Here is a 25550-nt window from a genome sequence, read left to right as displayed (position 1 = left end):
AAAAAAAAAAAAAAAGGAAACAGCCACAAACAATTCCTCAACACCCTTCACCCAGATTCTGCCAATGTCAGCAGCTTGTCCAGCCATGGAACAATGGGCAGCAGGGGGTAGTAATCACCAACACAGGACCATCACCTCTCGGGACCATCCAGATTCCATGTGCTCCTCAGATGTCCAGATCGGATCAGACCACACATCATGCCCGGCCTGCTTGCTCTCCTTAATCTGGGCGACTGCATAGTCTGGCTTTGTCTTTTGTGGCCTTGGCACTTTCAGTGCTGGGTTTGTCTGACGTGTCCTTGTGACTACAGGCAGGCCATGCATTTTTGGTGGGAATCCTGCAGAAATGCTGTGTCCTTCCCTGCACACTGCCTCTGGAGGCATGTCAGGTGGCTCTGTCCCTGCCCTGGTGACATGCCCTGGGACACCTGGTTAGGCTGGGTCATGAGTGTCACCACTATAAAGCTGCGAGAGGCACTCTGAGAGCATTTGACTGTCCTGTTCCCATCCCACTCTCATGCTCCAGTTCCAGCACTGTGGGCCACTCTCACCTGGAATGAGGCCTGGCTGTGGGGTGACGACTTCCTGTTTCCATCACTACCTCTGCAGCCTGAAACTGGGATTCAGTGTGAGAAACGGTTCTCCCCCACTCATTTACTCGTTCAGTGATCTATTCCTACCAGTGTGGACACGTGGATGCTGATTTTATTCTCTGGGTAAATGCATTACCCTGAGGATTGATTCTGTGGCTCAGACAGAGGCATATTCCTTTCTAAGAGGCCAACAGGGATATGTGAAGGCCAAGCAGGACATTCGCGTTCACAGTGGAGCCTCCAGGCTGGAGCTCTCGTGAGAGGGGGATCTTTGTCCAGAGTGGGGGTGGGGTGTCCTCAGCACCCCTCAAATCTAGAGGTGCTCCTCCACCTCTAGAGGCCGCAGCACCTCTAGAAGTGGAGGAGTGCTGAGAACACTCACGGCTGCTGCCTGATGAATCTGTGATCATTGTCAAGTGGCTTCCTGTGAACAGGGAATTCAAGCTCAGAAGAGTCTTCCTGCTGGGGCATTCCCAGCCAGCCTGTCCCAGAGGCAGGACAGACCCTCTGTTGGAGGAGTAACCAGGGGTGAACGGCAAAGACGGCACAGAGGGCTGGCCACACGGCTCCTCCAGAACCACTTGCCCACCCCTGCCCCCGTGCCACCCCAGAGCAGCAGCTGCTCCCTTCAGAGAGAGCTGCCCAGCGAGCACCGCACAGCTGGGCCCGTCCGCCTCAGCATTTTTCCGGTGAGCCCATCTGCCAAAGCCACGGGGCCTGGGCAGAGGCAAGGAGGAGGGTCAGGTAGTGGGAGCCCAGAGCCACCCTGCCCCGTGGCCTATGATGCTGGGGCAGTCAAGACCCTCCTTGAGTGCCAGCCGTGTCCCTTGGTAGTTTATAACCAGTGAAGGAGTAGAGCACAGAGGACACATGCTCCTCCTCCAGCCTCTTCCGACAGGCTCTGCAGTAGACGGGCCACGGCAGGTGCTCATGGAGGCATGGGGCTTGCAGGCTGCGTACAGCCCCAGCTGTGTGCTCAGCACGAGAGAAACAGCCGTGAGCCCTAAGAGGCCATTTCCAAACCTGTGCAGAGCACAGGTGAGGGCCTGCCAGCCCCTCCTGCCCAGGCCACCTCACCCCCGCACCTCAGTGTCCCCACCGGCTGGCCCTGTTAGCAGAAGCCCATCACACAGTCTGGAATGTGCACGGCCAGCTGGGAAGCCCCGGCAGAAGGAGCTCCTTCCTCCTGGGATTCCTCCCTCCTCCCTGCCAGGAGCAGGACCCTCCAAATTGGAAACTACTTGCCAAGGCCTTTTTGTTTTTCCATTTCAAGTTTACCCCAAGGAACTGGGTTGCTGGCCTGAGAAAGGTAGGCTAGGAAGGTAAAACCTCAGCTGATGAGTCAATGCACACTCCTCATTGGCCTGTTTCTTTAGACAGGGTCTTGCTCTATCTCCCAGGCTGCAGTGCAGCAGTGGGATCTTAGCTCACTGCAGCCTCAACCTCCTGGGCTCAATCGATCCTCTGCCACCTCAGCCTCCCAAGTAGCTGAGATTACAGGTGCGCGCCACCACGCCTGGCTAGTTTTTAAACTTTTTTTTGTAGAAACGGGGTCTTGCAAGGTTGCTATGGGTAGTCTTGAATTTCTGGCTTTCAAGCCATCCTCCTGCCTCCGCCTCCCAAAGTACTGGGATTACCAGCATGAGCTGGCCTCTTCATTTGTTTAATAAGCACTTTTTATGGCCCCAGGGACATCTGGGCTCCATGGGAAGGTCACTCAAGGTCACCCCCCCCCACTCCCCCCGAGTGATTACTGCCACTGAGCAAGGGCTAAGCTTTGGGGCACCTGCCCACGCAAGAGAGGAAGGGGGCCCGGCCAGGCCTGGGGGTTGGAGGTGGTGACTTGGCGAGACCAGTCACCAGAGGCAGCTCTGCTGCAAAGAAGGGTTGCGGGAGGGGTACGCAGAACAACATATGCCCCTGCCATGAGCTTCTGCCTGCCACATGCCATGCGGGTCTAGGCCAGGCTTCCTCATTGAGCCAACCGCTCATGGGGCTCTGGAGCCAAGGCAGGCCCTGAGCAGAGAACATGGCTGCACCTTGCCCTCGGGGCCTCCCAGAGCAGCTCTGATGAAGGCGGGAAGCTCTGGGGGCCCCAGAAGAGCCTGGGGGCAGAGGGGGGACAGGCACCCGCTGGGGAGACTTGGGTAGGACCCTGGTGGGGCCTGTGGCGGGACGGACAGGGGAGAGGGGAGCACCCATGAGGCACACCCAGGATGCCCCTGCGGAGGGCGGGCAGGGCCCACTCACCTGCTTGATTGCAGCTCTGAAGGCCCCCAGGACGGCCGCAGCACCCCCACAGTCTCGCTTCATCCCTGGCATGGTGGTCTGCGGGTGGTACAAAGGGACCAGGACAAAGGTGAGCTGTGAGGTCCAGGCCTGGCAGCGGCAGCCCCCCACCCCCACCCGGCCCCACGCTAGCCCCACCTTCCCCAGCTCTCAGGCCTGGGCAGCCCCCACACCAGGCCTCCTGGGCACCCACAGAACTCATGAACCTCCTATTGGCCAAGTGGGGTGTTCTCCAGAAGCAACAGGGAGTCATGGCCATAGATGGTGAGGCTCCCTTTTGTTTTGACAGAACTTTGGAGTTATCAAACAGTAACTGCATGGAGGGGGAACCTGAGGAGATGCCCGGAGCTGCAGAATTCGCTGTGGCCGGGCTCTGACATTGCCACAGGGACCCCGTGCTTTGAAGCCGGGCACCCTGACCTCAGTCCCGGGCTGCCACACCGCCTGGGGGTCTGTCTGCAGGGCCACTCTCTCTCCACTCCTCCGCACAGCGTGAGAAGCAAGCTGAGGTCCAGGGAGCCTCTGGGGCTTGCTGGAGGTCCCTGGCCAGCACCTCAGGGACCTGGGTGGGCTTGCGTGCTTCCTGCACCCATTGCAGATTCCTAGTGTGCTTATGGCAGGGAGGAAGCCGGAGGGGATGCTGCCGCGATGCAAACCTGCCCTGGCCACTTGTCGCCCCCCAGAACAGGGCCTAGCTTCCTCTCCCTGGCATTTAGAGGGCTTTACCACCTAACGAGACTTAGGCTCAGGATTCTCTGCCCCTCATCACAACCTTGAACGATGGTGAGGGTTGATGTGAACTCTTCGCCAAAATCAGTCACATCCACCCCCACTGACACCACCAGCAGTGAGGACACCTGTCGCTCCTTCATGTCACGGCCAGGTCTACCGCCAGAAGAAGGGGCCACCTCTGCCCTCCTGCTCGTTCACACCTCCTGGTTAATAGTTCACACCTCCTGGTTAACCTGGGTCTGAAGAGGGGCCACCCTTCTCCCGCAGTGTCCACACTGTTTCCTATACGCTGGTTGACAGTGTTACATATTTTTACATTTTACAGGTTCCCAAATCAAATTCACAAGTTCATATTTTAAATTAACAGCAGGTCCTCAGAGGTAAAGGTTTGGGTATGAAATTTACTGAATCATTTTTGAACCCTTATCTATTACACAAGCCTTGAATTTTAGTGCAAAGTATTTTTAGACGTAAATTGAGCTGCTTTTATAATTGAGTGAAAATGACCCATCTTGTACTACTGAAAATAAGCCATCTCTTCTGAGCTAATCTGTGAGAAAGCACAGGATTGTTTAAATGGAAAAACAGGGCCTCCGATCTGGAATCAAACCATGTGCAAAATGGGTCACACAGAAATGCCTGGAAACGGCTGCTCACTGTACACCATGTCTCCCCCGTCACAGCTGCCAGCTCCTTCCCAATTGCAGGTGGAGCCAGGACTGGGCTTGCAAATACAGCTCAATTGATTGATTGTGCAAAGTTTCACCAGCCCCCATATGTTGTTTCTGTTTTTATAGAAGAAACCATTTTCGCAGTGATTTAAGACAGTCTCTGCCTTTTTCACGGGGCTGACACACCCCCTGTGCTGGAGTATCAGGCCACAGTCCCAAAGAGGTTGGGGAGCCGCTGTATTCGTTTCCGTGCCCTCTGGGAAAATGAACCAATGCCAATTTCACGTTAGAATTTCCTTGCTGAAGCAGTAAAATTAATTTTTAAAACTCTCAACCCTTGGGTACAATACATTTTCCATATTCCGTGTGACTCATAATGCACTCCTGCTGTTGCTGACGGGCAGTGGTCGGTCAGAGCAGAAGCTCAGCTGTGATTGCTGGGGGAGTTCTGAGCTCCATGAGCCACTCTGGCCACGACACCATTTTTACTTGAAAGAAAAACTGACAGACAAATGGCATTTAATTGGATTTAGGTATCTGGCAAATATTTCCCAGAAAAGGAACAAACTGAGCCTCTTACTTCCAGAAACAGCTGACATTATTTATTGCCAATGGTATACATTTGAGCTTTTAAGCAAAAATCAGAATTTTGAAAAACTTTCTCCTATCACCATGACAACTTCCTCATACTCAATGAGTTTTCTGATGAGATGGATGGTGATGTTAAGTGATTTTTTGATACTATATAATGTAATGTGTCAAAAATTTGAATTTCTGCAGAACTCTGTGAACCAACATTTTTCAAGTGAACATTCATTTTTCCATGAAAAACCACATGTTCAAAGTGAGAGAGAACAGTGGATTTAACTGCCACAGAGCCCAAAAGTCTACTCATGAGACTTCAGATTCCACGTTATAACCAGCCTTTAAGAAGCTACCACTTGTTGAGTTTTGGTGTAATAGCAAAGAATGTTCATAGTTAGCTGAAAAAGGTACTAAAATCCTTTTCCCTATTTCAACTATAAAATGCGTGAGGCCAGATTTTCTTGATACAGTTCAACTGAAACAACACATTTCCATAGACTACATCAGAAGCAGACGCAAGGTCCCTAGCTGTCTTCTATTAAGCCAGACACTGACAGGATTTGTGAAAATGTACAACAATGCTACTCTCTCAGTAAATTATTTTTTCATTTTGGAAAATGCTTATCTTCATAAAATTATGATAACATGCAATGGATTTATATGTTATTTTTAATGAATTATACATGTTATAAATTTCTCACTTTTAATCTCCAGTAGAGTAAATATCAATAGACATCATTGTTATATGAAAAGCCTCTTTGGGGTTGGTACTTGTTAAGAGTGTAAAGGGGTCTCCAGTAATGCATTTGAGGCCTGCTAGTCCAGGCTGGTCTTGAGCTGCCCTTGAAATCTTTGAAAATGGAGCTGTGATTTTTTTCCTGCAAAACTGGGAGCTGGGCTGACTCCACCCAGCTTGCTTTTTGAGGAGTGACCATTTCTGCACCATTTCCTCTACAGGCAGCCACTGGGGAGAATGCCTGCTGCGTTGCGTCTGCGTTTCACACCAGGCCCTTGGGGCGAGATTGTGAGCGCCTTCAGGTCAGGATTGGGGTCTTTCCATCAATGGCTGGAGCCTCAGCGCCCACTCCACACAGTAACAGCTCAGGAAAGGCCTGCTGGTTGATCCCAAATCCACGGAGAACGGTTCCGACTGCAGTGGGGAAGATGGGCTGGTTTAAAACAAAAAACCAGGTATTGTTTCACTGGTGCCAGAACACCCAGCTCTTCCTTGTATTATGGGGTCTGCAGACCAGTTGGACCCCGGGAATAGGCAGGGGCTATAGTCGCATTTTCAGAAGGTGATCTGGAGCCATGGAAAATGCCCTACTCTCTGGCAGTTCTACCAGCCACCCTCAGACCACAGCTCCCCTGAAGGCTGTGCAGCTGTGGCCTCTAGGGAAGGCCTGTGTGGTCAGGTTTTTCCTTTGTGTTAATTTCCAGGCCAGGGGCTGACTAACTGCACAGGTCTACCCACAGCCACATGAGATGAAGTCAGGTGCAACGATATTTTCCCTAAGTGACTAGAGTTAGTGCCACAAGCAAACGAATGAATTCCCAGGAAGCTCATCTTCTCACATTGGTCCACAACAAGCCGACATCAAAAACAAGCATCTGATCCAAGGAGAAGAGGGTCCACGACTCTACCAGCCAGAGTGTAGCGGCTTCCAGGGCGACCGTGGGTATTGAGGGTGCGTGCGAGGGTGGGAGCAGCCAGTACCAGGTGCAGGTAGTAGGGGGTGCACTATCTGTGGCGAATTTAGGAATCATAACTGACTAGAAGTCAGTTTGCTTATTACCACCGTGTGCTGGTATCTCTGAACAAAGTCAGCAATAACATATTCCTCCTTCAAAAATCTGTTATTGATTGAAGTTTAAAAAATTGCTGTGGCTACGGTTGCGTTTTAATCACGCAAACAAAAGCTTCAAATTCGCATATCTTTGTTACTTATCCTGAAAGTAACATTACATGGACGTTAACAATGACCCGACACAAAATCTACCCACATTCCTTCTGAGAAGCGCTCTGACAGTCAGATCCTGTGGGCTGGCTCTGGGCACAGTCGGGGCGCCTCCAGGGCCCGTGATTTCCTACCTCTCGGTGTCGAAACAGAGGACCCAAAATAAAACAGGAGAGCGCGGGATGGTCAAAACGAAGACGCGGAACCTGCGTTCCTTCACTTCCCTCATTCCATGTGAACACTTGGAGTTACTGTGTCCGAGATGCTTTTGTTCCGCAGACATCACCCTGAAGAACTGAACATACGGTGGGTGTTGTGACTGCTAGAATTTACTGTGAAATGGGATTTTTAGGAATCTCTGCCAAACGATACCGTATTAAAGACTTTTCCTAAGTATCTGTTGCCTCACGTGACTGGAGCTCTTCAAAATCAAAGTTAACAGATAGATAGTATTCTTGGACCAACTATGAGTGAAGACAGCTGGCAACTCTGCCTACTGAACATACATGAGTAAAGAAGATCAGTTTAAATGAAACCATTGTCAAATGTGTAGATGCTAAGACCCAAAGCCAGAAACATTCATTCTACCATCTATTACCCCAAGAGACCCATAGGGAGGCATGTTTTTTCTATTAAAAAAAAAAACGCTTTTTATGATTAGTGTCATTTCCTGCTTAGTTCTAAACAGTTTTGTGGTTTAGAGGAGGGATGGGAACTGCTCATCCTCTGCAGGTATGAAATAAATTAGGCTGCTAGAGAGCGCGGCGAGCTGCACCAGCGCCACCCTGAACAGCAGCTGACACTAGGGCTCAGTGTCAGGAAGGCAGCAGCAAGTGGTGGGGCCTACCGCAAATCAAACTGGAGAATGGGTGACACCAGGGGCAGGCCCACTGGCTGCAGGGGAATGCTGCCAGGCGGGAACAGAACGCCAGCACTGGCAGACCTTCTGAGTTCACAAAAGGCCGGAAATCCAGGCTTTGATGAGAATCCTTCCTGGTTTCAAATATTGGTAGCTAATTCAGATTTTAAAAATGCCAGGCCTCCGTGAGCCTTGCGGGCTGCTAGTTTGCAGTGTCTGCTGCGGATGCACTCCCTGCTCCTTCCAGACCTCCTGAGGTATGTACTTCCCAGTCTGCTCCCTCCCTGTCCTTCCCAGCCCAGGCCTGAGCACAGAGGCTGCTCACACGGTGTGTAGGATGAATGGATGGAGATGGTGCGGAGGGGGCAGGGCTTGCTGGGGCAGGCAGACTCGGCCACGACGGGGGCTCCACAAGCACCTGTCCTCCTGGGATGGCAGGACAGAAAGCCGTACCACGGGACAGGCTTCTAGGGCCACCGCACCAGGATGTTCCTGGGTGACCCGCTTCTGTGCCGTGTCCAGATTCCCCTTGCTCTTGGGGGTCACGTGCCTTTGGAGGGTCTTGTGTGGCCACTCTGAGCGTTTTCTCGGTGGGGACCATGGGCAGACTCAGAGACACAGGCGTCCCCTTGCCCTTCCCTTCTTGGGACAAAGCCCCCAAGCAGCAAGCCCTGCCTCCCTGGCCCTGCTTGCCATTCCTTCCGTCATTTCTGGGGCTGCTCTTGGGCCCTGGCCAGGCTTTTGTTTCCAGACCCTTCTGAAGGGTGGGCATGAAACCCAGGGAGCCACGTGAAGCTGTTGCCTCAGCACATGGGAACCCGCCCTGCGCACTCTCCCCGAACCCACCCCAACCCAGAACCTCCAGAAACCTCGCCGCCCCCCACCCCATGACACCTCTCAGAGGGCTGGCTGGACCCAAACTGGGCCCCTCCCCACCCCCAGGGCACCCTGGAGAGCCGGCCAGCCCCTCACCTTCCCCTCCCCACCCCACCCCCAGGGCACCGTGGAGAGCCGGGCCCACACATCACCTTCCCCTCTCCTCCCCCAGGGCACCCTGAGAGCCGGCCAGCCCCTCACCTTCCCTTTGATGCTGAGGCCTCCAGTGTCATAGACGATGCCTTTGCCCACCCAGGCGATGGTCTGCGTGGCTCCATCTGGGGTGTGGCTGAGGACGGCCAGGGCTGGGGGATGCAGGGCGGCTTTGCCAACCCCATAGATTCCTATGGAAAGCGTGGGGAGAACTGGGTTAGGCTCGGGCTGAGCTGAGCGGGGAACTCCCAGAGGCCCCTGGAAACTCTGGCCGGCTGGTGTTTCTCCTGGAGAGCCGCCTGCCTGAGCCTGGGGCTCCCTGCCCCTTCTCCTGCCCCTGGCCAGTGTGGGATTGGGGAATGCAAATTAGCTCCAATGTCTGAGATTGCAAACAAATTCTATGCAAAGTATTGTTAAGCAAGAAAACCCACTAAGGGAAAAAAATATTGTATCCTTTCCAGAAACAAAAGAACAGGTTGCAGAATGAAACGATGTTTGGCTAACACCTCAAGGTTGCCCCAGCCCATGCTCGTCCCCACTTCCTGAATCCTTTGAGCACTCACTCAGGGACTGCACCGCCCTTTCACACTCGCTCCCACAGTCCCTGCACCACTGCCTCTTTGGTTTACATGACACATCTTCTCAAGAAAGCTGTGGCCTGTGCGTGTGCAGAGTCTATGGCTCAAAGTCCTGCAATAATTGAGTCAAACAATCACAGCAACAATGACGAGAGCTAATCATGGCTGCCTGACAAACTCCAACTCATCCTGTAGGATCCACAGCAAATGCCACCTCCTCTGTGAAGCTTTTCCTGACACAAGCGGCCTCTCCCTCCACTTGTAAATGGCTCCTGTCTAGGTAGACACCACCAGGATGGCCCCTGTGGCCCCCACGTCTGGGTATTCATGTCCTTGTGCAGTCCCTCCCCCTCATGTGAGCAGGTCCTGATGTCTGTCTCACCTCTAACCAAAAGAAAAAGGTAGAAGTGATGAGATATCACTCCTGGGATTAGGTCACAGAAAAAGATGGGAGTCTCCATCTTGTTTGCTCACTCTTTATCCCTATCTCTCGCTCAGAGACCTCGCTCAGAGGGCGGCTCACACAGCAAGGAACTGCTGTCTCCAGCTAATGGCCTGTGAGGCCCTGAGACCTGCCAGCAGCCTGTTGTGAGCCTGCCCGGAAGCACATCGCCAGCCCCAGGCAAGCCCTCAGATGACTGCAGCCCCAGCCAACAACCTGACAACAGCAGGCAGAGACGCTGCACCAGGGGAAGATCCCCAACCCACAGCACGGGGAGGGGATAAGTGTTGCTGCGTTCAGCTGCTATCTTCCGAGTGATTTGTTTTGTAGCCACACATAACAGAGACAGCCGCCTTCCTCTTGCCAGTCTACAAGCACCACGGGGCAGCTGAGTCATACTTATCTGCCCCTCTGGTTCCTGGGCAGTGGGGAAAGGTGGGTCTGGGGACTTGGGGAAGGCCTCTCTGAGGAGGGGGCATTGGTTGAGATGGCCTCCACCAAAAATATATCTTGGCGGAAAGTATTCCAGATAGGGAGAGCCATCCGCACACAGGCTCTGCCTGCCGTGATGGGAACTTGTGTATTCAAGGAACAGAAAGGCCCTGCTGAGCCAGTCCCAGGAGTAAGGGTGTGCGGCACGCAAGGACGCTGGAGAGGCTGCAGGCAGGGAAGGACTTGGATCTAGCAGCTTCCAGAATCCAAATCAGAATCTGGATTGCCTCCCCTTCTCCCCCAGGGATGGCTGCTTCCCAGGGTCCGGCACTGGGCTTGGACACAGGCTGATTCCTTTCAGGTCACAAGCAGGATGAAGTTTGGGACAATGTGCCATGTGGCCCGCCGACCCCCTGCCACCCAAGTGCCCCTGGCCACTGCCCGTGGCCAAGACCTGCAGGGATGCAGCCCCCGCTCACCTCCAAATCCTCTCGTCTTCAGTTCCTCATCCCGGATGATGGTTGGGATGATCCCCAGCTCCTTTCCAACTTTGTTAATCTCCTGGACATGTGCATGGAAAAAACAACAGCACAACAACACATGAAGATGGCTGGAAACAGGAGAGGCCGAGGCTGGGGCCAGGGATGAACCGCTGCCTGTGCGGCGTCGGGGAGCCGGGCTTGGGAGCCAGCTTCACGTGTCATGAAACCCAGAAGAGGGGGCTCACCCTCCACACTCTCTCATTTCCTGTAGCTCTGGCTGTGGTCCTGCCAAGGGGCCTTGAAGAGGAGGCTCTGTCCTCCCCACACACCCTTTCCTGAGGCTTCCTGGAGCCCGGCAGACGGCAGCGCTCCACCGAGGGCAGCCCTGAGGTTCCCCGGCCACGTCAGGGTGTGGACAGCCCCAGGTTTCCTCTGGCTCTCCTGGGGGTCTATGACACCCACCCCAGCCTGGTCCCACCCCCGGCATGATGACGCCACAAACCTCGAGGAAGGTGTCGGTGTTCATCTCATTGCAGGGTGTGTCCACGATGCGGGCTGCCAGCCGCACGCCGTCTGTGGCGTTTGCTAAGCACTAGGGAGAAAAAGGCCATCACTGGGGACCAGGTGGGAGGCAGATGTTCTCCACTTGTCCATCCCCCAGGAACAAAAGGCATCAGAGGCAAACACCACCCACAGGGCTACTGACAGGGCAGCAAAGAGAGGGGAGAGGGGGACCATGGCTCTCGCTGCCTGCCCCACCCCCAGCAACCCAGGGCCACCAGCCACCTGTAGAAAGAACCTTCAGCACAGCCACCACCCTGCGCCTCCACAAATACACAGGAGTCCCCAGCCTGGGGTCCTGCCCTTCTGTATCTGGATCCTTTCCAAGCCCTGTGTCCTGTTTCTCCCCTGATTCCAGCTACAACTGAAGGTAGGTGGCCCTCATGCCAGCCCCTGAGTATGCCCTGAGCTTCCCACGCCTCACCTCTGCAGATCCCACAGTCCTTTCCCTCCCACCAAGATCCCAGTCATCCTTCGAGGCATTTCTCATAGGCCGTATCTACCAGTAGCTTTTCCAGATCATCCCCACCAAGCAGAAGCACTCTACATCCTGAGTGCTTGAACCTGCTGGCCCCCCCGGACGCCTTCCCTCTGGGCCGCTGCTTTCCTCATGAGTCCCACGCAAGTCCCTCATGAACCCTGCAAGACAGATGGGGGTCTGGCTGCCCTAGTGCTGTCACTTGACACAGCACGGTTCTGGGCACGGAGGGGAAGGACACAGAGGGAGGTCTCGCCTCATGGAACTGACGTGTCCACCCAGGAACTGAAAACATGGGCCCTGCTGGCCTGGCAGGGCTTCAGAGCCCACACTCGAAGGCAGGGCAGAGAGGGGCACATGCACCAAAGCACACATCACGTGGGTCCCAAAAATGTGTCCTTCAGCCCTGGCTTGGGCCATTCTTTGCCTTCTCATGTGTGTCTCACGTCTGCCCTGAGAGCCTCACTCTCTCTCAGCTGAATCTGCGGGCACCCCTTCCCCACCCTGTTCCCCACCGTGCATCCCCAGGCACAGAAGCTTCAGACAGCTGGCTGCTTGCACGGCCTCCCTCGCTCACCAGAAAGACAATATTAAGAGAAGAGCAGCGCTGTTTTGCGGGGGTGCAGGACAGCAGCAAGTTTATCATCCCTGCCTCTAGTCTCATAATGTCAGGGCAGCAGGCGCCGGGTCGATACTGCAGCCTGGCCACCTCCCCCGCCCTGCCGAGGTAATTAAACCCCAAAGCCTCAAAGGTAGAAACCTGGAACTTGACAGCTCTGATATGAATGTGCCTGTGCCGTCCCTGCCGCCTGTCAGCGGGTTCTCTGTCTGTGAGGGCATGTGGGGACTCGACAAGGACTGTCTGAGAAGTGCGTCAATGCTGTGTGACTTGCCTCCAAGGAGGCCAGGTGTCACCTGGAAGACCCCAGACCACGGCAAGCTCGGGGCTCTGACGCAAGAGCGCTCCTGTGGGAGGGAGGGCAGGGCTGCGGGTGCCCCCCACCAACACACAGCCATGCTGCACTGGGGAAGAGTGTCCCTTACCATGAGAGGAGAACCACTCATTCTGTCCACATGTGCCAGGCATCATGCAAGACTCTGAGAATTCAGAGACGTCCAAGGGAGTCAAGCTCAGCAGAGACTCACAGTACACAGTCCCAGTCCCTGCTACAGAAGAGGATGAGGCCACAGGATGCAGAGGGGACAGGGTCCTGGGTGGGGACTGGAAGGTTCCCGCAGGAAGAGAAGGGAGAAGCTGAGTACAGGCCACGTGGGTGTCAGATGATGGTGTGCTCAGGACCCAAGAGGGCTGAGTGGTGGCAGCTGCAGCTTAACACCTGGCTCTGCCCCTTGCTGCCGTGGCCCCGGTGAGCCACTCAATGTCGGCAAGCAGTTTGCTCAGCCCTAACCTGGGGACAACAGGATGTATCTCACAGGGCTGTAGTGAGAATTCAGTACACCAGCACGTGCTGTGTGCACACTCCTGCCTCAGCGCAGGGCCTGACAGCTGACAGCACTCAGAAGATGCCACCTTGCACACACCCAGATGTGCCTTTGGAAGGCGAGTGACGCAGGAGCTGGAAGGAGGCCATCTGTGGCAGGGTGACCAGGAGACTGCTGCCACAGCCCAGGAGAGCACCTCAAGGCATGGCACTGGGCAGAGCAGAGACAAGAAACAGGACACACTAGCTAGTTGGGACCAATGGGGTCGGGGGCCATGGGGACTGACTGCCCCCACTGGTTCCATCACCAGATGTTTACTGGGCCTTTTTCATGTGTGGGGTCGGGTGCTGGGATCACTGTGCACAAGACCAGGTCCCTGCCCTCTGGGGACTCCCAACCCAGTGGGGAGCACAGGAGATCAACAAAGATGTGACATGTCTAGTAGTGATGGTTTAGCTGACAAATGGGAGGGTGGTGCTAGCCAAGAGGGCCAGGCCTCCCTGGGGAGGGAATGTGGGCAGAGGCCGGATGGAGACCATGCTGGGCTGGAGAGGGAAGGACCCCTGCAGAGGAGCAAGAGCAGGAGTGGGCGTGGCCAGTCTAAGGGACAGCAGGAAGTCCACAGGAGGGGAAGGGACTGAGGGCAGTAGAGGTCAGGGTGCCCTGCTGTCCTCGGAAATAAGGGTGATGCTTGAGGCCCCGGTGGGCTCTGCAGGCACCCATGCCCACTTGGATGGCAGGCCTGGAAGTCAGAAGAAAATCCCTAAAGACAGAGAGAAGAGGCGGATGCTGGTGTCTGACCCGGAGAGGGCTGAGCAGGTCGGAATGCTGGAGAGGCCATGAAGGGGATGCCGAGCAGTGGCAGCAGTCTGGGGAGCAGCGGGAGGGAGGGAGACCTCTGGATGGGGCAGATGCACTTCAAGGAGGGACGGCAACACCCCATCCAGCAGTCCTTAAAAAACAATGTCAGGATGGGGGCAAAAACTATGTCTCCATGGGTTAAGAGGGAAAAGAGGATTAAGCAAGGCAAACCAGTTAGACTTTTTTAAAAGCTCAGAGACGAAGGAAAAAAAGGGGAGCTATCTCATGCTGGTGAAGATGGAAGAATTTGGGTTGAGGGGCAGTGGTTACAGGCCTCAGAGAGGACACAGTGAAAGAAATGAGGTGTGGCTCAAGTGCTGATGTGGGAGAGCTTGCCTGGGTGAAGGTGACAGCCTTCCAGAGCCAGAAGTGAAGAATGAGCTCTGACACATGAGAAAAGACAACCTGGGTGGCGCTGTGGGCTCGGGGACTGGAGGTGGCAGGCGCAGAGTCTGGGACCGCTGCCGTGGGGACAGGAGCCTGATGTCAGGCCCATCCAAGGATCTGGAGCTGGGAAATCACTTCCGGCCTTGCAGCCTCAAAAGGATCATTCTCAGCATTGAGTGAAATAACACATGTAGAAGTGCTCCCTGTAAAGGGTGCAGCAACACACATGCACACACACCACACACACACCACTCATGCACACACCAGCACTCATACACACACAGCAACACACACAACATACACACACCACTCATGCACACACCAGCACTCATACGGCAACACACGCCACACACACACCACACACACACCACTCATGCACACACCAGCACTCATACACACAGCAACACATGCTGCTCATGCACACACCAGTACTCAAACACACACAACACACACCACACATGCACACACCACACATGCACACCACACACACACCACTCATGCACACACCAGCAAACACACACACACAGCAACACATACCACAAATACACCACACACACCACTCATGCACACACCAGCAAACACACACAGCAACACATGCTGCTCATGCACACACCAGTACTCAAACACACACAACACACACCACACATGCACACACCACACATGCACACCACACACACACACCACTCATGCACACACCAGCAAACACACACACACAGCAACACATACCACAAATACACCACACACACCACTCACGCACACACCAGCAAACACACACAGCAACACATACCACACACACACCACTCATGCACACATCACTCAAACACAAACAGCAACACACACCACACATACACACCACACACGCCACTCATGCACACACCAGCACTCACATATACACAGCAACACACACCACAAATACACACACCACACACACACCACTCATGCACACACCAGCACTCATACACACACAGCAACACACCACACAGACACCACGCACGCACCACTCATGCACATACCAGAACTCAAACACACACAGCAACAGACACCACACACACACCACACACACACCACTCATGCACACACCAGCACTCAAACACACACACAGCAACACACACACGTACACACAGCACACACACACCACTCATGCACACACCAACACTCATACACACAGCAACACACACCACACACACGCCACTCATGCACACACCAGCACTCACACAGCAACACACACCACACATAAACACACCACACACACCATTCATGCACACACCAGCACTCATACACACGCAACACACATCACACATGCACACACACACAGCCCACACATACAACACATGCACATACACTCATACACGCACAGCAACACACGTGTGCACGCACGCACAACACACACACGTGCATACATCACACACGCGCACACGGAGCTCACATAAGCGGGCAGGGTTATTTGGAAAACAGCATGGACGTTCCTGGCACTGATTACGTGCTCAACAAACACTGCCTGTATACAACAGAATCCTGAAGTCACAGACCAAGCTGAGGCAGAGGCAGGTGGCCTGGGTTTGGAAAAGCCTCTGCCGCTTCCCAGGAACCAAAGCTCCTGGGAAGGGCAGGAACCCCCTCCTGCCCCCGCAACAAGCTTTTCCCTCTCCCGACCTCCCTCCCACCTGCCCGATCTTGCCCGGGCCCAGGGGCAGGGTCTGCCCTTCCAGACACCCACCTGCAATGTGGATACCTCCACCGGCCCGTTGTCTTGTCCCACCAGGAAAAACTCCACGGTGACCGTCTTCTTCTCCAAGCGCCGAGAGGCACCTGAGCGGTGGGTGAACAGCGGGAAGGCCCGGGCCAGGGCACAGGCGGAAGCAAAGACCTCTGGCTGCTCGCAGACCATCTGTGGCACATAGGGAGACGGCGTGAGGGGTGCAAGGGCCACCACCAGGGAGTGCAGGGAGCTGCTCCTTGAACGCCTCCGGAACATCAGCTCCCTGGCAGATGACATCTAGACAGAGATGTCCCACAGCAGCCGCCACCCCATCCCTCAGGTCATCCCCGGAACCATGGGACCACCATTGGTCATGCTCCAAGAGAAATAACACATTGGCCACCAGATGTCAACAGCCTGACCAGCCATGAAAATGAGGGACAGAGGGACAGACACTAAGTGGGCCTCAGGAAATCTAGGTTTGAGTCTCTGATTTGCCACCAAAACTGATCTGGGGCAAATCCCCGCGTCTCTCTGGACCTGCTTCCCTGTCTACAGAGCAGGAATGATAATGTCCACAGCCCTCTGGGCGTGCGCTGCAGTCTGAGCAGGGCTGTGAGCTCCCCAGGCCCGGGCTCACCGCTGCCCGACTAGGAGCACCGTGGCTGCCTCCTCTCGAAGCACTCACCACAATGCAGCGATGCGCTCCGGGCGGCAGGCAGGTCCGCACCAGCCGCGTGATGAAGTGGGCGGCCGAGGGGCTGTTGTGCCGGCTCACCCTGCAGGGCAGGGCAGCCACGGTGGCGTAGTTCAGGTAGAGGGGACAGCTGTCCGTGGGGTTGGGGTTGAGCGTGCTCAGGGCAGCCTGCCAGAGCTAGATCAGGAGGGAGAGACAAGAGACAGAGGCTTCAAACAGCGGCCACGTGCCAGGAGGCCCTGCCCTGCGGCCACGGCCACAACCACTCCTGCAGTCCTGGAAGGGCACTGCGCAGCTCCCGGCCACCGTTTTCCCATCCTTAGGGAGATGTGTCGCCTCTCTGCAGAGCTAACTGTCTCTAGGCTGGCTCGCATCCCCCTGGTGGGATGAAGCCACCAAGACTGGAAGGGCCAGGCTGGGGGCTGCTTTGCTTCCAACACTCGGATAGGGCTTAGGCGGCTTCCACCAGAGAGGGGGCAGGGGCCAGGTGTCCCCAAGGAAAGGCAGCTGGGGACACTGCCATGGGAACTTCTGGAAGCCAGGGCCTGTCGCCAGGCAGGGCCGACGCGCGGCCCTGGGAGCGGCCACGTCTCCCCCCACGCCGTCCGCAGGTGTCGCGGCCTCACGGGGCGCAGGGCTGGGCTGACAGGAGGACCACCGCACCGCACCGGCGACGGGGCCTGGGGCTGGGCCTCCGCGGGCGAGGACTGGCCTGGCGGCTGAGCCCTTCAGGGAGGCGGCCCGGCCTCGTTGGGCCCGGCCCGGCGGCGGCGGGGGTGCGGCGGGCGAGGCGGGGCCTCCGCGGGCCGCCCGGGCCTGGGCTTCCGCGGCGCGGGTCGCATGGCGGCCGGCGGCCCGCTCACCTCCTCGGTGACCCGGGGCTGCAGCTTCCCGCGGACGTGGCTCCAGGGCACGCGGTGCAGGTGGTGCAGCTGCCCGAGCAGCAGCAGGGGCCGGCTCTGTGGGTCCGAGTCCCCCGCGCTCGCCTGGAACTGCAGCCCCACGTTCGCCATCTTCCTGCCGGCCCGCGCCCCGGCCCTGCCCGGCCCGGCCTGGCCCGCCGCTCGGCCCCCTTCGCCCCGCTCCGGCCCGACCTCGGCACCGCCCCGGCCCTGCCCGGCAGCCCGCGGGCCCCGCCTCCCCCGCCGCTCCGGGCTGCTCGCGAGACGTGCAGGGCCCGCCCGGGGCGCGAGGGGGCGCCGGCCAGGCCGGGCGGAAGGGTGCGGGCAGGCCCGAAGCCGGCCCCGAGCAGGCCCTGCCGAGTATGGCCCGCGCGCCCGGCCTCCAGCGGCGCCGCCCCTGGGCCTAGCGGCCCGGGCGGCCCTGCCCAACACGCGGGGCGACGTGGCCCGCCAGGCAGCGCCTCCCGGACGAGCCTGGCCTCCAGTGGGGCCTGGGCCGACGTAGGCCCAAGCCCACCCGACGCAGTTCCACCCGATCAGGCCTCAGGCTGGCCCCAAGCAGGTCCCCCGAGGTCCCTTAGCAGCTGCTTTTGATTCCCAGGGACCCCGCACCCTGGCCACCCATCAGTTAGGCCGGAGGGGCCCAGTGACTCTTGGACTTGAGTCAGGTCCTTTTGTCCCACTGCCTGGCATGGTGGGTACAGCGTGGACGGTCACTTCCTCCTCACTTAATCGGAGGTTCCCTGCCGTTTATCAGACCCCGCTCTGCCAGGCACTACCCTGGATGTGAGAGGGTGACAGGGACGTGGCTTTCCATCCAGGGCACGGCTGCTGGGATGGCCAGTTACAAATCCAGGCACTGCCTGGCTGCATGGGGGGGCCTTCCCGCCCACCCCTTTGCAAGAAGGGTCATCTGGCACAGTCTAAGCAGGAAAGGAGGGAGGAGATGAGACGAGGAAGGAGCAGGGTGACCTGAGTCACCTCAGTCGCCTTACAGGGGAGGAAAGGCCATGGGGGTGTGGGGCAGGAGGCGGGTGGTGGAGGAGCCAGGGGTGAGCCGTGAGTGGATGGTGGAGGTGGAGGGTCCCACCCACAGGGTCAGATGCAAGGGTCAGGGAATGACGATGCATTGGCGAAGCTCCACCCAGGGGTCATTTAAAAGCAAAAATCTGTTACCCAACATCCTGATTGCTCAAGGGCCTTTGGTTGGTACCCTCCTCTGTTACCTCCATGTAGTTCCATAAGCCACTCCTGTTATTTTGAGTTTCTTCTTCATAACCAGCCTAAAAATAAAAAAGAAAAAAAAAGAAAAGAAAAAAAGAAAAAAAAGCACTGTCAACTCCCTGGCGTGGTGTGGGAGGTTTTCCACCACTGTCCTCCCAGCTGGCCCCCTAGCTCCCTAACTTGTAGCCCAGCCACAAGCCAGGCTTTCACCTTCCCTGTCCACAGGCTCCAGGTCTCTCTGCTCAGCTCTGAGCCATGGTCCCTGGCCCCTCGGAAACACCACATAGACTAGAGCTTCAGCATCCTGAAGGCAGGTCTTTTTGTCTTTTTGTTGTTTTTTTTTTTCCTCCAGTGCCTGGCACAGAGCAGGCACTCAAAAAAAAAAAAAAAAAAAAAAAAAAAAAGCTGTTGAATGACTGAAAGGCATTCCTTTGAAACCCTCAGCTTTCCCGACATAAAAGTCAACGCTAATTGGATCTTATTTTCTTCAAAAGATTTTACAGCAGCTGAATGTTTTCACACATTGGTAAAGGGTACTAACAGTGTGTATGAAGATCTCTCACTCTTTTTTTCTGTTTGCAAATACGTTGCAGACACGCACACGGCACTCCAGAGGACTGAGACAGCTGGAGGATCTTCCTAGAGGGTGAGAGACTAAGGCCATGCCCTGACAGATGTAATAGGACTTCCACAGGCGAAGAGGTTGAGAAAGAAGGCCTTCCACGTGGGAGAAGTCCTGGGAGGAAACACAGACGCAGAATATGTCCAGCAGGCTCTGAAACCTGTGTGGTTAGAACAGAAGGTTCCTGGAAAATAGGAGTGGGTGAGGAGATCAACTGGGGAGCCTGGCTCACTCTATAGAATTTTGCAAACTGAAGAGGGATCCAAGAAGCATTTCAGAAAGCCAGATCTAGCAGGTTTGTGTACAAGGAGTTGGAAATGAGATAAACTGTTGGTGGAGAGGTCATTTTGGAGATGTTTTTCTTTTAGAATTCTTTCATATTTAAGAATAGACTGAATAACCCTGACAGTCCCCAGAAAGGATGAACAAAATGATTCAATTCAACCAACATTTGTTGAGCACTTAGTGTACACAAAGCAAGAGAAAACGTTAGATGCTTGTTAAAAGCAAATATTGGTGATTCTGGTTTTAAGCCACCCCCGAACTGAAGAAATCCAAACTAAACAGAACGCTAAGGAATTATTCCACTTCAAATGCCTGCCAATTTCCTCAAGATTCAGCTTGTGACAGATACAAATACATTCCAGGAAAGTACTTTCCCTTTTTCACTGCTGACTTTACAGACTTTAACATAAATAAGACAGGCAGCACTTTGTTTAGATAAATTTTTATGAAGGTATTAATCCATAGCTTAGTATATATTTCACTGTCAATGAAAAATTCAACTCTATTTAATTTTCCTTAAAAAATGAAAGTTTAAAACAAATTACCAGATCTTTAATGCAACCCAAAAATCAACTTATGTTTTTGATGACTTGAAACCTATTCCACATTCAATTGGATGTTCAGACTTTGCTCCAAAGTTGAAGAAAAGATTAAAAACTTCTGGGACAAATCAGAATAAAGCTCCTAGAACTTACTAGGATGTTTTTTGGTACAGTTCACATTCTAGGACACATTTCTGAAATCCTATCTTGTAAGATGGCTCTAGGTGTTTGAAATGTGCATTCATATGTTAATTTCATGTCAGACTTCACCCGTATAAAACCTAATGCCTGCTTAGACTCAGCTGATTGCCACGAGGCTCTCAGATTCCATTATATCCGATACTTCAAAGAAACACTCATTTTCTCGGTGCATCTGCTTCGTATTTTCTAGCGTTTTCATTCATTCATTCATTTGACATACATTTGTTGAACATCAGTTCTGAAAAGCTACAGGACCCGTGAGGCTTTGGGGACGCAATAGCGTGTGTGTGTGTGTGTGCGTGTGCACGCATATGTGTGTGTGGCCAGGAGGAGGAAGGGGAAGCAAATAGAACAGTAAAATCCAGAGATCCAGTCACTGGGAGAAGATTGAATTAGGGAAGGCCCCTTGGACTACAATGAGACTTTTGAGTTGGGTCTGGAGGGATCGGTTAAAGTGTGTCAGGCAGTCTGATCCCTGACCAAGGAATTGTTCATGCAAAGGCCTGAAGTAGTAAAGGACATGGTTCATTCTGGCACTGTCAAAAGCTCATGTGGAACCAGGCCCCCTGGCTCAGGCCTGTAATCCCAACACTTTGGGAGGCTGAGGCGGGTGGATCACTTGAGGCCAGGAGTTTGAGACCAGCCTGGCCAACATGGTGAAAACCCATCTCCACTAAAACTACAAAAATAAGCTGGGCATGGTGGTGCATGCCTGTAATCCCAGCTACTCGGGAGGCTGAGGCATGAGAATCACTTGAACCTGGGAAGCGGAAGTTGCAGTGAGCCGAGATCGCGCCACTGCACTCCAATCTGCACGACAGAGACTCTGTCTCTACAAAAAAAAAAAAAAAAAAAAAAAAAAGAAAAGCTCCTGTGGCCAGATATAAAGTGCGCATAAAATATATACTGACCTTGCAGGTTGTACTTGACCTTGCAAGTAACTGCAGACCAATGGAAGTGCCTCAGGCAGGCCTGAAGTGGAAGCAAGGAAGGGCTCCTTCCTGCTTCAGAATGACCTGCTCGTGAGCCCAGAGGAAGCAGAGGCAGGCTCAGCTCCAAGGACCTCCCTCCACCACATGGTCCTGGAGCAGCTGGCTGAGAAGTGAGCCCACAACCAATGAAAACTGTGACAGCCCCACGACCGCCTTGAATGCTGCCCTGCGTTGTGGATGTTTGTGTTGTCCCTTGCTGCAACCTGAGTGCCTGCACAGCAGGGAGGCCCTCTGTTGCCTTTTGCAACTGGCACCAGACATGCCACCTAGATTTGCACTAAATGTTCCCTGAAGGGAGGAAAGAGAACTGGTTGCCATGAAAACACATTTCTCTAGAAACTTTTTTGAAAAGTTCATTAACTTTTGGAAAAGATGAAAAACTAGTATAATGAACACTTGTATACCCTTCACCTAGATTCATACATATATATAGATACACACACACACACCACACACACACACCACACACACACACCACACACACATACACACACACACCACACACACATACACGCACACACACCACACACACATACACACACACCACACACACCACACACACACATACACACCACACACACACATACACACATACACACATATACACACATACACACATGTATACACACACAGACACACACATACACACAAACACACACACATATATACACACATACAGGCACACCTCGGAGATATTCTGGATTCAGTTCCAGACTGCCACAGTAAAGTGAGGTATGCCTCTATATACACAAACATGCGTATATGTGTATGTGTGTGTATGTACATATGTATATATGTATATGTGTATATGTATATGTATGTATGTACACATATTTTTCCCTGTACCATTTAAAGTAAGTTGTATACACCCCTACCTCATTGTGTATCTCTTAAGAACAAGGACACCAGCCGGGCGTGGTGGCTCACGCCTGTAATCCCAGCACTTTGGGAGGCCAAGACGGGCAGATCTCCTGAGGTCAGGAGTTCAAGACCAGCCTGGCCAACATGGCAAAAACCCGTCTCTACTAAAAACACAAAAATCAGCCAGGCGTGGTGGCATGCGCCTGTAATCCCAGCTACTCAGGAGGCTGAGACAGGAGAATCGCTTGAACCTGGGAGGCGCAGGTTGCAGTGAGCCGAGATTGTGCCATTGCACTCCAGCCTGGGCAACAGGAGCGAAACTCCATCTCAGAAAAAAAAAAAAAAAAAAAAGGAATTAAACTACCATCAGAGTGAACAGGCAACCTACAAAATGGGAGAAAATTTTCGCAACCTACTCATCTGACAAAGGGCTAATATCCAGAATCTACAATGAACTCAAACAAATTTACAAGAAAAAAACAAACGACCCCATCAAAAAGTGGGCGAAGGACATGAACAGACACTTCTCAAAAGAAGACATTTATGCAGCCAAAAAACACATGAAAAAATGCTCATCATCACTGGCCATCAGAGAAATGCAAATCAAAACTACAATGAGATACCATCTCACACCAGTTAGAATGGCAATCATTAAAAAGTCAGGAAACAACAGGTGCTGGAGAGGATGTGGAGAAATAGGAACACTTTTACACTGTTGGTGGGACTGTAAACTAGTTCAACCATTGTGGAAGTCAGTGTGGCGATTCCTCAGGGATCTGGAACTGGAAATACCATTTGACCCAGCCATCCCATTACTGGGTATATACCCAAAGGACTATAAATCATGCTGCTATAACGACACATGCACACGTATGTTTATTGCGGCATTATTCACAATAGCAAAGACTTGGAACCAACCCAGATGTCCAACAATGATAGACTGGATTAAGAAAATGTGGCACATATACACCATGGAATACTATGCAGCCATAAAAAATGATGAGTTCATGTCCTTTGTAGGGACATGGATGAAATTGGAAATCATCATTCTCAGTAAACTATCGCAAGAACAAAAAACCAAACACCGCATATTCTCACTCATAGGTGGGAATTGAACAATGAGATCACATGGACACAGGAAGGGGAATATCATGCTCTGGGGACTGTTGTGGGGTGGGGGGAGGGGGGAGGGATAGCATTGGGAGATATACCTAATGCTAGATGACGAGTTAGTGGGTGCAGCACACCAGCATGGCACATGTATACATATGTAACTAACCTGCACAATGTGCACATGTACCCTAAAACTTAAAGTATAATAATAAAAAAAAAAGAACAAGGACACCAGCCAACATAATCATGATCATATGCTGATCATACCCATGAAATTTAACATTGAAACAATACTATTATCCAGTATACAGTTTGCAGTGAAACTTTAATTGTCCCCTTGTCCTTCATGGCTTTTTCTTTTTAAATCCAGAATCCAAATAAGGCATTGCGTTTGGTTGTGAAGACTCTCTGGCCTCCTTTAATCCAGAACAGTCCTTACCTTTGTCTTTCATGCACTGGTATATCCTACAGAAGCTCTCACCATCTGGATTCGTCTGTTTTATTAGATTTGGGTTGAACGTTTTTGGCAAAAATACGGGTTATGGTTCCCATCGAACCTCATCAGGAGGCACATAAACTAAGTGTCCCCCATCATTGGGCAAGTGGGGCCTGCCAGATCTCTTCATGGTAAAAGTGCATTTCCCCCTTTTATAATTAATTAAAATAATTTCCTCTTTATAATCCATGGAGTGACACTTTGAGCCTAAGAACCATCTGGGTCCCAACCATCTATTCCTGAATGTCTTTGGTATCCAGTGATGATTTCTGCCTGAATCAAGTATTGGTTGAGTGACTTTCCAGCTCTATCCTCCCTTCTACACTTACTACCTGGTGTTCTTCAGCAAAGACCTCCCCCTCCCCAGGGCTGGCAGCATGATTTGTGGAGTCCAGTGCAAAACGAAAATGCAGCGCTTCTCTTTCAAAAAACAATTTCAAGATGGCAACAGCTGAGCACTAAACTAGGCACAGTGCCCATGTGGCTATGGTGGCTGCACATCCTTGAAGCCAGCCCTGCCACAGCCCATACGTGTGTGCATCTCATCAAACGTCACTGCTCCCAAGTATCCCCACTTAGGCCAATGAGAGCTGCATCAGGCGGGCTCCTTTTTGATGTGTTCTTATCCGTTTTCAAGGACTTTGTCCTTTCTGGAACAGTAAGATGATCACAGGCTCACTTTGTTCCTTCCTTGACCCAAATCCAGAGTCAGCCATTTCTCCAAGAAACCCTAGCTCCATTCAGTGAGGGGAATGGTTGGTTAGAGCCAACAGCTTCAGAGTTAGAGACCAAGCTCTTGTGCTGGGCATGCTCCCTGCCACTTGGGCATCATTGCTCCCGGTCCTCTTGGATCTGTTAGGATCAGGTTTTCTTTAACATCATGAGTTGATACTGATTCCTCCCATTCAAATCCACATGACAGGGCTTTTCCTCACCTGCCCATCTTCCATAATCGCATCTCCCTCTGCCACAGTGAGGACCCTGGTTCCCAGCCCCTCCTAGGGTTTCTCACTCTGTTTCCCACAACACTCACCAATAGCCTCCGTTCCCGACAACAAACCCACAACACAGAGTTCAAGATGTTTTAACTTTTTGTTCCTAAGAGTATATCCCAGCGATATATTCCACATATACTTGATTTTTATGCAGCTTACTGATTTGATGTACATTTAGGTTCATAAATCTGTGCTTCACAGAAAGGTTTGCCATTTTCCTTTTTTCTACATTTTCTTTTTTGACGACGTATAACATTTTGTATCATTCAAGTCACACCTATAAAAAGGAAATGTTCAAAGATCTCCCCATCCTGCCCTTCCCCCCTTTTCTCAGTCATCCTTCATAGGCAGCATTTTTTACCCCCACAGGTAACCTTTTTTACCCCCATAGGTACCCCCATAGGTAACCATTTGTATTAGCTTTTATCTTTCATGATTCTATTTGAAAAAAATAAGATTATTCATGGATCTTAAACAAAAGGTAGCATACTACATGCCATCTTTTGCACTTTGCTTGAAAAGCACATTTGGTAGCCTCATC

General features: G+C 53.0%; 1 protein-coding gene across 12 annotated transcripts in view; it reads right to left on the bottom strand.

The window, feature by feature from the left end:
* STX16 (syntaxin 16) overlaps positions 1 to 25550 on the bottom strand; it is a 65571-nt gene that overhangs the window by 5756 nt on the left and 34265 nt on the right. For 6 of the 12 annotated variants that reach the window (XM_063702379.1, XM_063702378.1, XM_063702377.1 and 3 more), the window contains 8 exons: positions 19504 to 19638; positions 18905 to 18961; positions 16768 to 16953; positions 16098 to 16268; positions 11153 to 11242; positions 10648 to 10729; positions 8765 to 8907; positions 2844 to 2921 (listed from right to left, as the gene is read on the bottom strand). In XM_063702379.1, the coding sequence (XP_063558449.1) occupies positions 2844 to 2921; positions 8765 to 8907; positions 10648 to 10729; positions 11153 to 11242; positions 16098 to 16268; positions 16768 to 16953; positions 18905 to 18961; positions 19504 to 19638 (942 nt within the window). The other 6 variants (XM_031004729.3, XM_055372855.2, XM_063702383.1 and 3 more) reach the window with 6 other exon arrangements.

The sequence above is a fragment of the Gorilla gorilla genome, chromosome 21, assembly GCF_029281585.2.
Source record: "Gorilla gorilla gorilla isolate KB3781 chromosome 21, NHGRI_mGorGor1-v2.1_pri, whole genome shotgun sequence".
NCBI lineage: Eukaryota > Metazoa > Chordata > Mammalia > Primates > Hominidae > Gorilla > Gorilla gorilla.
The sequence above is the reverse complement of the archived record's forward strand: the minus strand, read 5'-3'. Positions and strand labels throughout refer to the sequence as shown.